The sequence below is a fragment of the Harpegnathos saltator genome, unplaced genomic scaffold, assembly GCF_003227715.2.
Source record: "Harpegnathos saltator strain DR-91 unplaced genomic scaffold, Hsal_v8.6 scaffold604, whole genome shotgun sequence".
Lineage (NCBI taxonomy): Eukaryota > Metazoa > Arthropoda > Insecta > Hymenoptera > Formicidae > Harpegnathos > Harpegnathos saltator.
This window is the reverse complement of record NW_020230432.1, coordinates 551,709-564,878: the sequence shown is the minus strand read 5'-3', so window position 1 is coordinate 564,878 and position 13,170 is coordinate 551,709. Positions and strand designations below refer to the sequence as shown.

The 13,170-nt window shown below is 46.7% G+C and overlaps 1 protein-coding gene across 4 annotated transcripts in view; it reads left to right on the top strand.

Moving 5' to 3' along the window:
* Positions 1 to 13,170, top strand: part of gukh (NHS actin remodeling regulator GUK-holder) — a 91,003-nt gene that overhangs the window by 71,788 nt on the left and 6,045 nt on the right. For 2 of the 4 annotated variants that reach the window (XM_011141306.3, XM_011141307.3), the window contains exons 3-8: positions 574 to 740; positions 1,337 to 1,540; positions 2,439 to 3,023; positions 3,314 to 3,761; positions 4,034 to 4,907; positions 5,443 to 5,736. In XM_011141306.3, coding sequence (XP_011139608.1) covers positions 574 to 740; positions 1,337 to 1,540; positions 2,439 to 3,023; positions 3,314 to 3,761; positions 4,034 to 4,907; positions 5,443 to 5,736 — 2,572 coding nt within the window. Of the gene's footprint in view, positions 1 to 573; positions 741 to 1,336; positions 1,541 to 2,438; positions 3,024 to 3,307; positions 3,762 to 4,033; positions 4,908 to 5,442; positions 5,737 to 13,170 lie in introns of all 4 variants that reach the window. The other 2 variants (XM_019841538.2, XM_019841539.2) reach the window with 1 other exon arrangement.

Below are 13,170 nucleotides of genomic sequence, written 5' to 3'. Positions count from 1 at the left end.
AAACCACGCTCCTCTTCCTCTTCCTCTCGTCGCGGCGTCGAGTTTCCCGTCACCCTTTCGCGTACACCGCGTTGCGGGACTCCCGGATCCCGCGACGGAAAGAAAGCGACTCGTTTGTTACATGCTCCGAGATCGGGTCCGCTCGACGACACGACGAGCAAACGCTCGCCGAGAGCAAATCTATTTTGCTAAAAGCTAAAAAACCTAACAGAGTCTTTTGTTCACCTCCGTGGCGGTTGGATGTGGTTCTTGTAGCTGCGCATATTTTTTGATCGCGGGGACTGCGCACGCGTTGTCCCTGTTTTTCTTTCTACTTCATATTACTGGGAAATGGCGTATGGACATTGCTGAATGCAGTCCGGAGTCGTATAACGAATAACGAAATAACGTCTAATCTATTTTGTATTCACGCGGAGTCTCTCCTTCAACCGTGTGCGTTTTCGCGTGCAACATAGGCGGGTATACGATAAGTACGGATAATTGCGCGGAATGGCGTGATATACACGCGAGAATAGATATCTCGCGAAGGCTGGTGATTTTATTGCGCTGTGATTACGCTGCGGTGTGTTGCAGCCGGCCGCTATCGAGGATCTGCGAAGATGGACGTCCGCCGAGGCGCTCGGCGACGTCACCGTACCGCCGGACTGCATGTCCAGGATCCTGGGCGACACGACCGGCGACGACGCCGTCGATCACAAGCTACCCAGCCCCGAGGAACAGGTTCAGGCTATCGCGCTCAAGTAAGCGGTTTATCTCAATACGTCGTTTGATCGCCGATAGGACGGAAATAGTAGAAACCGCCGGTCGGAGTAGACACGGCCGGAGAAGCTGTAGCATCGTCAAAAAAAAAATATTTTTTCTCAGCCGCGACCGTTATACTCTTCCGCGCGTCGAATCCATCAAACATACTGAAGCTAATACTCGTCGAGAGGATATTTCCAATTGTAACGATAACGGGTCTTTCAATTTCATCCATTGAAATTTAACTTGCGACGTACGTATGTAAAAAATGTGAAATTTCTCCATTTACCGATTTTAAAATTGATTGAAGCTCAAAGATTGAGCTGCGGGTCGTCGTTTCTATGAATAATTCGGAATAGTGAGAATAAAAGCTGTTACATGTAATATATATATATATATATATATATATATAAAGTAAATATACATATAACACATGTATGCGAGACAGATACGTAAGCTTGTATACAAGCCAGAAGTCTGTCAGACGACTTCCTCTTATCCGGCTTGTCGTATCCTCGTCCCGAAGCCATGTAGTTTTGTATCGATGCCAACAAGCAATCCCCATTGTAATCCGAAATGCGCGCCTTCACCGCAGATTCCCGGCGGAAATCGTGGCGGTGGATGTGAGCGGCCGAGGTTTCGAAAGAATGTCGATGAGGAGGAGGTCCTTGCTGTCGGGACCGGCGGAAATCCAGGAAACGACGGTGAAGAGAAGATCACGACCACGCAGGCCTAGAGGAAAAAGACGGAACACAATCGCTGGTACTGATCAGAAAGAAATTCGCCAAGCTATCGGAGGGTTAGTATCCTCCTACTTGTCTTAGTCCTTAATCCTACGACTCTTGGACACCGAAAACTCCGGAAATACATTGGGATTGGCCTTCTTAATTATATCTCAGATTTTTCGAGCGTAATTTTTGTCGCAATTCTGCGCTGCGAATCTCGAATTACGGTTAAAATGTCGTCCTTCGGGAAGGATGGTTTCCCAGGATTGTTTCACGTTCACGACCCGTACAATGAGGCAAATTTTTCAGCGTTGTCTTCAAGAAGATTACTAAGCGCTATCGTTCAACGTTGAAAGGATTAATGCGCTATCCGCCGAGCTCTCGCAACCTTCAGCTTTTACGACATAATAAATATACTCGCGTGAGCGAGTAGTATGCATTTTGCTCGGATCTCCTTATCGTGGCAGTTCTGTTACAGCAAGGACGCGGTCCGCGGATCTGTGCCTCGAAAAGAGTCGGCGATTTGTCATGCTCGATAAAGCGCGCTCATATTTTCGCAGTCGTCCAAGCACGAAGAATCTCCTGCGCTGCTTTTGTACTTCTATTGCCGCGATAATACTAGCTGATCATCTCCGTATCATTGTCGCGCGATATCTCATGGTCTCGATCGCGCGAGACCTCCCATGAGAAAGAGAGAGAGAGAGAGAGAGAGAGAGAGAGAGAGAGAGAGAGAGAGGCCCTGGCGACTCTCCGAGTCCTCTCATACCAATTGAAATAAACATGGATAATAAATCCGTAATAAAACCGCGTGTCGCAACTATGCTTAATTAATCATAGCGCGCTCACAGTGTATCATAATTCTCTCGCTTCTAAAAATGCTCCTTCTCCGTGTGAACGCACCGAATCGTTCTCACCGCGACCCTCGTCATATGGTGTCGCGTTCGCCATCGCTCACGTTATTCGTCATCGCAGGGAGACGACCGGCGACGAGCCCGAGGAGACGATGCCGAGTGCCACGCCGAGAGCTCATCGCTCGGCGAGCACGGACATCCTGGGTTCCACGAAGAAGGACTCGCCCACGGAAAAGAAGTCACACTTCAATACGTTGAAGGCGTGGGGCATGTCTCGACTGAAGCTGATCAGCCCGAAATCGAGTCAGCAGCAGCAGCAACAGCCGCAACAACAACAGGAATCGATGGTTGCCGCACCCAGCGCAGAGAGGAGCGAACAGACCCAAGGCCAGACGAGGTCGCCGGAAGAGATCAACATCTACGAGACGGTGACGACTAGACGAAGAAGGGACAAGTCGCACGAGAGGAAGCCCAGCTCGTCTAGCTCGAGTGGCAAGAGCACGGCTAGTATACCGGTGTCGGTGCCGAGTACGGACAAACAGCCGAGCGTGAAATTGCGCGAGAGTGCCGCCCAGAGGCGAGAGAGACGGAAGGGCAGCAACCGCGACGACGCGCCGCACTCGAGCTCGGGGAACTGGAGCGCCTCGTCCGAGAGCGGAAGGGCCAGCATAGGCAGTGAGACTACTACCACTACGCATCAGCCCAGGTGAGCAAAGCCCTCCGCGTTCTCCGAACGGTCCTTCGTTCTCGTACCTGAATTCGCGCGGCGTCGCGCGTTTAAATTGCCCACTTTGAACGAATTTCGGCTATTTTGGGATAGATCATGATGACCAACCATCATCTTGAAATGAACTGCGATTATCTTAGAATCTTTTCTAATTCTTGGGACTAAGTTTTTGAAGATAAGACTTTTTAGATTTTCTAATTCGGAAGGCATCGAGAGAAAATGTGCTGATAAAAATGTTGCGTTTGTCCACTAATTATGAATAGTTTTAGGTCCACGACGACTGCTTCGATCGGCACGTCTTCCACTTCTTTGAGTCACATGAGGCGACTCAAAGGAAGGGACACATCGGCCTCGTCCTCGGTGACGTCCGAGGGCACCTTAACCCCGGATATCATACAAGATATCACGGTGGTGCCTTTCTCGGACGACGGTGAGACGTCGTCCGTGTATTCGTGCGACACCGAGGGCTATTACACCTCGTTTCACATGGACTCTGGTCTGAAAACACTTAGAGAGGAAGAACCCGTGCCACAGAGCCCTTTGACCAAGTCCAACGACGTTGGCTCTGATCCTACCTCGCCAGTCGTCGAGAACGAGTATGAATTATTCGGCAGAGGCTCGACTTCTACAACAACTAGTTCAGCTGGAACGGTTTGCACCGCGTTGATGGCACCACCACCCCCGGAACGCAAGTCCAGTCTCACGGTTGTTGCTATGGTGAGTTCAAACTTTGTTATTCGAATTCGTTTTCAACATTTCTCTAATTCCTGTAACAGGAAAGGATGCGATCGAAATACTAAAACTCGATACCTAACGTTAGACAGCTAAGTTAGAATCTACTTTTTGAAGAAAATGATATTCAATGAAACATTACTGTACCTCGCATTCATCAGTTAAATAATAATCGCTAGCGTATCGTAGCTATTCTTCAACTTTCTTCAATCTATTCGACCTTATTCCTCAACGACATCGTTTTTCTCTGTCCACAGGTCCATGGTCAAAATCAAAACGGCGGCGAGTCACCAGACAGCGGTCACAACACGTCTTCGTCGCCGGTCGAATCCGCCTCGAGCCCAGCCTGCACCGGCCGATCGTGCTCCGAATTCGAGTACTCGGAATCGAGCGACCTGGAAGGCTGCGAACGCATCGAGAGGATCCGCTCAAAGACGGCGATCACGAGTAGTCGGATTCCTTCGATGTGTGTAATCACGCCTCCAGGTTCCGACGATGAACACGTTCGAGAAACGGAACAGAGCGAGAAGAAGAAGAAGAATGAGCCACGGCGGTCCGACCTGCAGAGCGGCGGATCAGTATTGATGTCTGCTACCGTCGGCACCTCCAAGATGGAGGTGATCAACGGTCAGGACAAAAATCTGTACGCCACCGTGCAGGTATTGCCAGCTACGAGCGGCAACGACAGGCCGATAACGACGAGCCAGTCGTCGATGAAGATCAGTCCATTGAGCGGCGTTCTGGGGAAACTTCGTGGCGTGCTTCCGGGCAGGAAGCAACCCACGAAGAACGGCGCTGTGCAGGAGTTGTCGAACGCAGACTCCGGCGACTATGTGACCATAGCCGACGTGAGGAACAACAACGACAAGCGTCCGGGGCCGCCCTCGTCGTCGTCGTCATCGTCGTCGTCGGGTATGACCCCTGTCCGACCTACCGCCACCTACGCTAATTCCGACATTTTCAAAAAGGACGCGGAATACGTGAGCCTGAGTGAGCTGCCGAAAAAGCCGGATTCCTCGTTGGAAAGGAAGAGGCAAGGCGCTCGCGTCACTTTGGATTCCGAGGGGAAAGTCGTGTACTCGTCGGATAGCTTGAAGAGGAGGAAAGGAGCGCACACAACGTTCAATCCAGGTAGGTAGTCCTGGTGGACCTACTGTTTAGGTTTAGGATCTACTGTTATTTAGATGGGAAAATGGTTCTTCCCGTCGAAAATTTCAACTTAGCCTGAGTCTGCAAGAATCGTCGAAATCGTCGCTGGAAGTCCTCCGATGTTCTTATGAAACTTTACGAGATTGTTCCAATCAGTTCCAAATGAATATATCTTAAAGATTTTTGGTATAAATGAAAATCAATTCGTGGTGTGTACATTTTTAAGAATAACTATATTATTGTGAGCGTCATCTCGCTCAATCTTCATTTGCGCCAAGAAACCTCTTAAATATGTTCATCTAGAGCTAATTGGGGCAATTAGTACCTTACATCGGAGTGCCGGTACCAAGTACCGGCGTGTAGATTTCTTACGAACTACATCCATAATTCTTTTGGATTCCTAACATAAATAAAATTAATTATCGAAAGTAATTCTCGGATTCGTGCAATCTTCGGCTAAGCAAACGTAGGAGCGTAGGACCAAATTCGTATTTTCACGCGACACGTTTATTTCGAGGTCCCTTCGTGCGGGAAGGTGTGTCACCTAGCCCGTCGCCGTTGCTGCATCGCGCTACGCCGAATATCCGCGCCGTGCCGAAGAGCGGAGACGCCGTGGACGGTGGACTCAGTAGATCCACGCCGCCGACGTCTCCACAGCTGGGCAAACTGATCATACGAGCAGCACGGAGTCCGGATCGCGCGGCCAGTCCGGATTATGTGCGCACGCCGGCGACCGTGGTCGGTCCTACGAGTCCGACCAGTCCGCACAGACAGGTCCGCGGGGCTTACGTCAACGTGCAAGGCGACGAAGGTAAGACCACGACCACGTCCACGAGCGCCGGCACGAGCGCCGACGAGCAGCGCGATTGCACTGGCCGCACCGGTAGATTAGAAGCCGCACCACGCACGTCTGCGGTCGCTCCACGCTCTAAGGACGAGTCCAAGACGGGAACTCTAAGAAGTCGAGTACACGATGAGGACCAGCCGCCGCAGCTCAACGGCGACGCTTGCGCGGCGACGAATATCCGTGCGATTATACCGTCGTCTGCGGTCAGTCGCGAGGTTAGCCTCAACAACCCCGCGAATTTGCGAATGGATGGATCGGGTCTCTGTCCAAAGATCTTGCGGGTGACGGGCAACACGCCGAAATTAGGTAGGAAATTGTTGATCTCGGACCTCGATACTCCGAGCTTCTGTCGACGGAGTCTCGATCCTGCCGCGGACGACAATCGGAGCGCGGTCGAGGAAAGCGCGACTTCGGTGTCGAACGATCGTGACTCCGGTGATAAGAGCGCGAGTATCGATCGCGCAGAGCTCTCAGCCGCGTGTACGGATAATGAGACTAGCAGGAGGTCTGATTATCCGGCGTATAGTTGTGACAAGACGGATCGCAAGGTGAAACGCAGCGAGAGTTACCGTATGGCGAACAGTCCGATCATGTTCATTAAAAAGTTCTCGAGCAACGCGGAGAAGTCCAAGATCTGCAGGACGCCCTCCGAGGAGCTGCAGGAGGAGCTGCTGAAGGAGAGGATCAATTATCCCGAGACGGTCTCTAGTCCGGAGCCGCAGCTCGACGATAACGTGAGCTTCGATATGAAGCCACCGGTGCCTATTCAGGCAGGACCCGTCAGTCCTAGACCGAGAGCTTCGGATTTGGAGCCGGCTAGGGTGCTCAAGTATTCCAGCAACGATACCGAGATTTGGTAAAGTATGCTGCGACAACATGCACGCCGGCAACGCCAGTTTTGCAATGCCGATATACGGGACGGGAATGACAAGATAAAGAGCGAGGTTGATGCGAATTGACACGAGTCGGGTCGCGTCTGGCAAAACAAACGGATCGTCGCATCGTTCGTTCGCTCGGCTTCGCTCGGCGATCATTACACGCTTGGCGAATACGATAACGTAGTTTTACGCCGCATCGAATGCGCCTGTACTCGCCGAGTCCGTTCCGTAGTTTGTCTTTGACAACATGAGGGGGGATTCTAATCGGCACGAGAAATCGATACCGCGAGCCGCTTATTATTGATGAGCGAGCAATAAGATTATTATTTGTCGCAAGTGCCTTGTGAATTGAAATTGAATCTCATCTTTTCGAGATTTTAAATGCTCCAAAGAGAAAAACCATGATAAAATACAAGAGATTTTTATACAGCATAAATTTCGCGTATTAAATTTCGCGCAAAAGTATATTTTGAAGAGAATTTTATACATGTGTATGTTTAGTCTGAAATTATAATTCATGGAATATTTCTGTCTCTTCCAAGTTTCATAATTAAAATCGAAGCTTCTCAAGGAAAAAAAAAATAGAATCGAATAATTAAAGCGGGATACACAACTCGTTAGGGAACTAGAGTCGGTAAAATTGCAAAAGTTTTTTTCCGCACGGCGAGCATTACGGCATTCTGTTTTTTCTGCCAAGAGTCCGCGACCGTCGCCGATAACTGCGGCGAGTGATTTCGAGACGTTAAATAACCGCGGTAAGATCATCGCGTAAAATAGACCGGAGGATGAGCGGAATCAAGGTCTAATCAGATGCAACTGGAGCGAGAAGTGAGCAGTCGCGGGGGAGATATCGGCACGCTGCGCGTTATGCGAAAGGGAGGGCCTCAGCCTGTGGTGTCACTTCATCAAATTGACGGGGCAAACGAACCGTTCGACGGTCACGATAACGAGTTCGCACGACTTTTTCTCGCGCGACGCGAACAAAGATAGACGAGTCGGAGATACACGCGTACCGGTCACGTTTTCTCTATCTAACATTCGTCCGATCTTCCCAGCTGCGAGTCGGCCGACGATCCCCGGCATGATGTTTTAATTCTGTTGCGAGATAAACGCCGAGCTCTCTATCATCAAACGATTGTGCGTGGAAGATTTTAGAGTTCAATAGTTCTGTCGCAATTAGCTCGCTGGGAAACCGCGCTCGGCGAGGTTAATCAGCGAGTCGATTTTTCCTCTTGTTCTCGAAACGAATTGTCTCAGGAAAAGAAAATTGTCCCAATGAAAAACTCCAGTTTGCGAAATCCCAGATCAGGATTTCTCATTAACTAAGATCTGTCCTTAAATGAGACTGTTTCCTCAGCTGTTTCTCGCTATCAATATGCACATTATGACATTTATAAAAATGACATCCACTTTAATCAAGTTACTTCGATTAGATTTATAAAATAATGCAGTAGCGTCATCTCAATCAAAAATCGAACGCTCTGATGTTTTTAATATCATTGTGTTATACTTGTTCTATGTACTCGGATGTACGCGGAAGAGCACCGAATCGCGAAGCTAACACTAAAACTTTCCTCTGAAACTTTCCTCGGCAAAGAGGAAAATGATGAATTATCGCACTGGAATGGCACCCAATGAAGACTCACTTTGTTAGTCCTTATCAGCGTTATTAGCCGCTGGCTCAACAACCAACGGAATTGCATCAGACATGATGTTTATCCCGGCACGATAATAGCCAGATGCCGATAAACAAAAATCCCGGCCGAGGATTGAAATACTTTCGTGCGCTCCCCGGCGCTTTCAGTGCGCTCCGGTACGATCGTCTCACGATCGAACAGCGAGTTACAGTTCGTCTTTCGTTCGCGACGTTCTCTCGCGCTTAAATTCGCACGAAAATTGGACAATGTGCAAGTTTCGGCTACAAGCAATCGGCTGCTCGATGTCGCGATCAAGGAAATTGCAATTTTGTGCGAGCATGCGATATTACATTTTTCGAAATCGCCACGTCTAAACAATTGATCGAAACGCACGTTTCTAAGATTAACGTCGACGTTCACAATTTCCTATGATTATTTCCTCCAAGAAAACTCGCTCTATATTCGAGACGACGAAAACCCTTTCCGGAAGACAGGCGGAGGTCTTTGGGCTTCACGTATCAGTCGATTTGTAACACGGTGTTACGATAAAACGTTATCGGTGCAAGAATGGGGAGGAAATCTTGTCGCTAGACAGACAGTCGCCGGCCGTCGGTTGATACGCAGAATCGCTCGGTCGTAAGTCGGCTCGCGATTCTCAGCTCGATCAGTGCCGTTCCCGCCAATACGTCGACATGCTGGCGAGACATCTTCTCTTCATAGCGACCAGGCGACCTCGTAAGTCAAACATTACGAAAAATTCACCGCGGGGAGTGCATTGCCTCGCAATCATCGATCTACCATTCCGATCACCTTTCTACCGATCGAACTACCATTCGCCGAAGTGACTACTACGGCAAGAGATTTCAAGACAAACGCGAAAGTTGCTTTGTTTGTCTTCAATTCTTACGCTTGCGTGAAACAAATATGTTTACATTATTCGATAATTTTATGAGACTTTTCGAGACTTGAGACATGTCGCAACGAAATCTTACTGTGGTAGTGACGAATTAATTCTACAGCTGTAATCTATCTAAATCGAATATCTTCACATTATACAATGTATGTTAAAAATTCGTCAACATTTTGGTTTTCATTCACAGCTCTCGTACACGATAATTGCAATAAATTGCATAAAATCATTAACAAATATACTAAATTGGGAATTTCATGTTTTACCATCTATATATATTTTGATATGGATAACATTGTAACGTGTTTTCGATGTTACATAACAAATCTGAACGAAAGATCGAAGTTTACAAATATTCACGAGAATCTTGTGTTTTTATCTTTTATCACGTTTATGTTGATTTATTTATATTGATATTTCCCAATAAGTTTCTGTCACTTTGATAACCTGCGCTTCTCATTCTCACAAGAATTTGATTGAATTCAATGTTTATTTGTATTCGTTACGTAGAACGTTATAGTTTAATATTTTATATCTTGCTTCAAGATTTTCAGAAAATGTTACGAATAATACGAATGTTACGAATGATCTATATATTTTATATATTGCAAATTTTTCTGACATAATTATTTATGATAATTTAGTGTAAATTTTATTATATTATTAATTGCCTTTCTGATTTGTTTCATATTTTTCTTTCATATGTTGCCAAAATCAAATTTATTATCGACCCCGTACCAATGATAAATCTAATTTTAAATCCATTAACGACATACATGCACAAATCTAAATCTTTTTGCTTCTACTTTTTTCATTAATGATTTAATCATTTTCCATATTCCGCTGCGTTAAGAAAATGTGCTTATTCGTCTCTCAAGTCTATGACAATATCGGTGACATCATTGACGTTAAAGCGACGAGATCGCGTGAGTGACCGCATGCATCGTTATCAGTATTGCAAAACTAGCGCGCGATTCGATATTACATCATAAATCCGAAGGAAATATCGAATATATATTTACAAATATTTGCGGGAATCTTGCATTCTTATCGTTTGTCACTTGTGTTAATCCATTTATGTACTGATTTCGATAAACTTCTGTCACTTTAACGGTTCACACTTTTGTTTGGCAACAGTTTCATTGCAATTTTTATTTATATCCGTTGCATAACCAATAATTTTGCGCGTTATTGTTACTTCTTGACCGTCACAGAATATATTACTATAAAACTGTACACATTACGCGCGCGTATTTTTATTGTAACAATGGACTATGACGATCTATTAATTTCGATTTTAACAGAACACACGTAAGTCTTTCCCCTAACTTTTCCACAATCGATGTGCCTTAAATCTCTCCGTACATTCCGCGAAACTCAAGTGGGGCGCTAATTTGTCCGTCAAGTATATCAATGACATCACTGGCATTAAAGCGAGATCGCGTGAGTGACCGCGCGCGTCCTTATCGGTATTGCAAAACTAGCGCACGAACATAAAGAAGCGCATCAGAGGGAAGGCGAAGACATCCAGTGGAAAGTACCATTGAAAACACGAGAATAAAGAGAGATGAAAAGACAGATGGAGATAGATAGAGAGAGACAGAGAGAGAGAGAGAAAGAGAGAGAGAGAGAGAGAGAGAGAGAGAAGCTCAATCTTTTTTACTGACACACACACACACACTGCTTTCTTCACCGCAGCTCCAAAATATACAACAGATAGCACAGAAAACCAGAATCTCGTATGCGCGTTCGTAAAAATAACCGTAAATATTTTTTTTAACCACAGATCTCGTGCAAATCACGTCGCGAGTAAACAATAACATTAGCGCGGCTATTGAACAAAAATAAAAACGGTATAATAATTGACGAGACAACAACCTGTGGCGTTTTTATATTTGCGATGAGCGGTCTCGAATAAAGCGAAATACCGTTGCGTAAAATCATAGCCGCAATTCGATGTGATGGTCGTAGATAATTTCGCTCGTACAATCTTCAAAATAAACGTGATTGACGTAAGAGGCGGATGGAACACGTGTAAATTTTGCCGCGCACTCGGCCGCGACGATAAATTTTATCTTCGTCGTGCGCGCGCGCCCGTTCGCCGATTTGTAATTATATTTAGAATAGACGCGCAATTGTGCGTCGTGAGCAGAAAGAGAGAGAGAGAGAGAGAGAGAGAGAGAGAGAGAGAGAGAGAGGGAGAGAGAGAGAGAGAGAGGGAGAGAGAAAAATCCGTCCAGTTAAATGTACAGAAAAAAATCGCGCGCGCTTTCTCTCTCTCTCTCTCTCTCTTTCTCTCTCTCTCTCTCTCTCTCTCTCTCTCTCTCTCTCCCTCTTTCTCTTTCTCGACGCGACACAAGTGTGATTCGTTTGCGAGATCCCTCGTAAGTGCGATCTCTCTCTGTCCACATTATTTATATCAAGGCACGAACGTGTCATGTAATATACGAAGTACTTTGTCTTTGAATATAATTTATGTAATTAGATGTCTGCGACGTTAGAGTCATAGTGATGCACGTTACTGTTGTTGTGTACAATTGCACGCATATGGCCAGTGACCAGGATGAGAATGATGATTTACGGAGATCACGGATTTACTACCGACCATTCGGGATTCTGCGTAGAACGATCGCTCCGTTGCGTTTCTAGAAACAGCCACGACCACTTTGCGCGTTATCGCAAGGTCGACGAGCCTCGGTGTCGCCGATCGAGTTTTCCGCGCGAGTTCGTGGCTATTTCACGGCTACGCAGCGAGAGTGTCGAAATGCGAAATCCCCTCGCGTGGACAACGCAAAAGCGGGATTACTCAGAGGTAATAAAATCCGCTCGCGATAGACGAATAATTCGTCGTGACGCATTCTTTGTTCCGACGTTGATAAGACGAGTGAACGAGGGTAAGAAATCATTGATCCCAATGACGCGGAGTCTCATCTTCTTCTTTTTTCCTCTTTTTTCCTTGTCGATAAAGCAACGAGGGAAAGAGACGTTCCGACGTGTACGCATTTCAATGTAATCGCGCGGCTACGATCTCCTGAATTTCTTCTCGCGCTTCGTTTGCGATTGATCGATGAGCACATAATGCATTACGCGAAGCTAAGTTATTGACCTCCGTCTACGGATCGGCGATGCGAGAATCACGTTATTGTGTACTGACGTTACCTTAACACTTTGCCGATCATCTCGCCTCTCCGTTCGTGCGATCGGAGACATGAAAGATTCGCAAGAACCTTTTATCAGTATTTTTTCTTTAGGCGCCCTCCTCATATTTGTCGAGATTAATATACAAGTTGAAATTGACACCGTGCATTCACCGACCGATTTGGTTATTCAACTTTAATTTCGCTCTGGTCGGAGAAGTGTTAAGACATACCTCTAAGTCCGACTGTGTTGACTGATCGTTGTTAAGTATTTTACAAGTGAATAGGGCCGTCATCCGCCACGATCGAGCGGACAATGGCAGTTGACGTCCCGGCATGCTCGTGAAACTCTCGTAAATGTGCCTTAACTTGCCGTGTCGCATGTTAGCTCGATGCGTGCTCGCCTGTCGTTGTAAGTAGCGTCTATCACTGACTAACAAGGACTAACTGTGTGGACACATAGAACCCCGTAGCTGCGATCATGGGTTTCACAATCAGGGTGGCACCGTGATAATGCGACAACATCTTTTTTCGACAACATTTCAATCGAGATATTTAATTTTCTAGAGCGATATCGACATAACTGACTGCTACATTTTTTCCCGTCCAGATCTGGCGCGTTAAAAAGTACTAGAGCTGCTTATAAAAAGAAAAAAAGAGAGAAAAGAGGAAAATGATCTCTATGGCAGAGAAAGAGAGACAATGTCGAATACAATCGGACACGAGGAATTACGCACGTAAGAATGTTCACGGAGGGTCGTTTCGCGCGCACGTTCTCAGGGATCGTGCTCCCTTCACGGATGATATAACGGCCGTTTCGTAACGGACACACACCA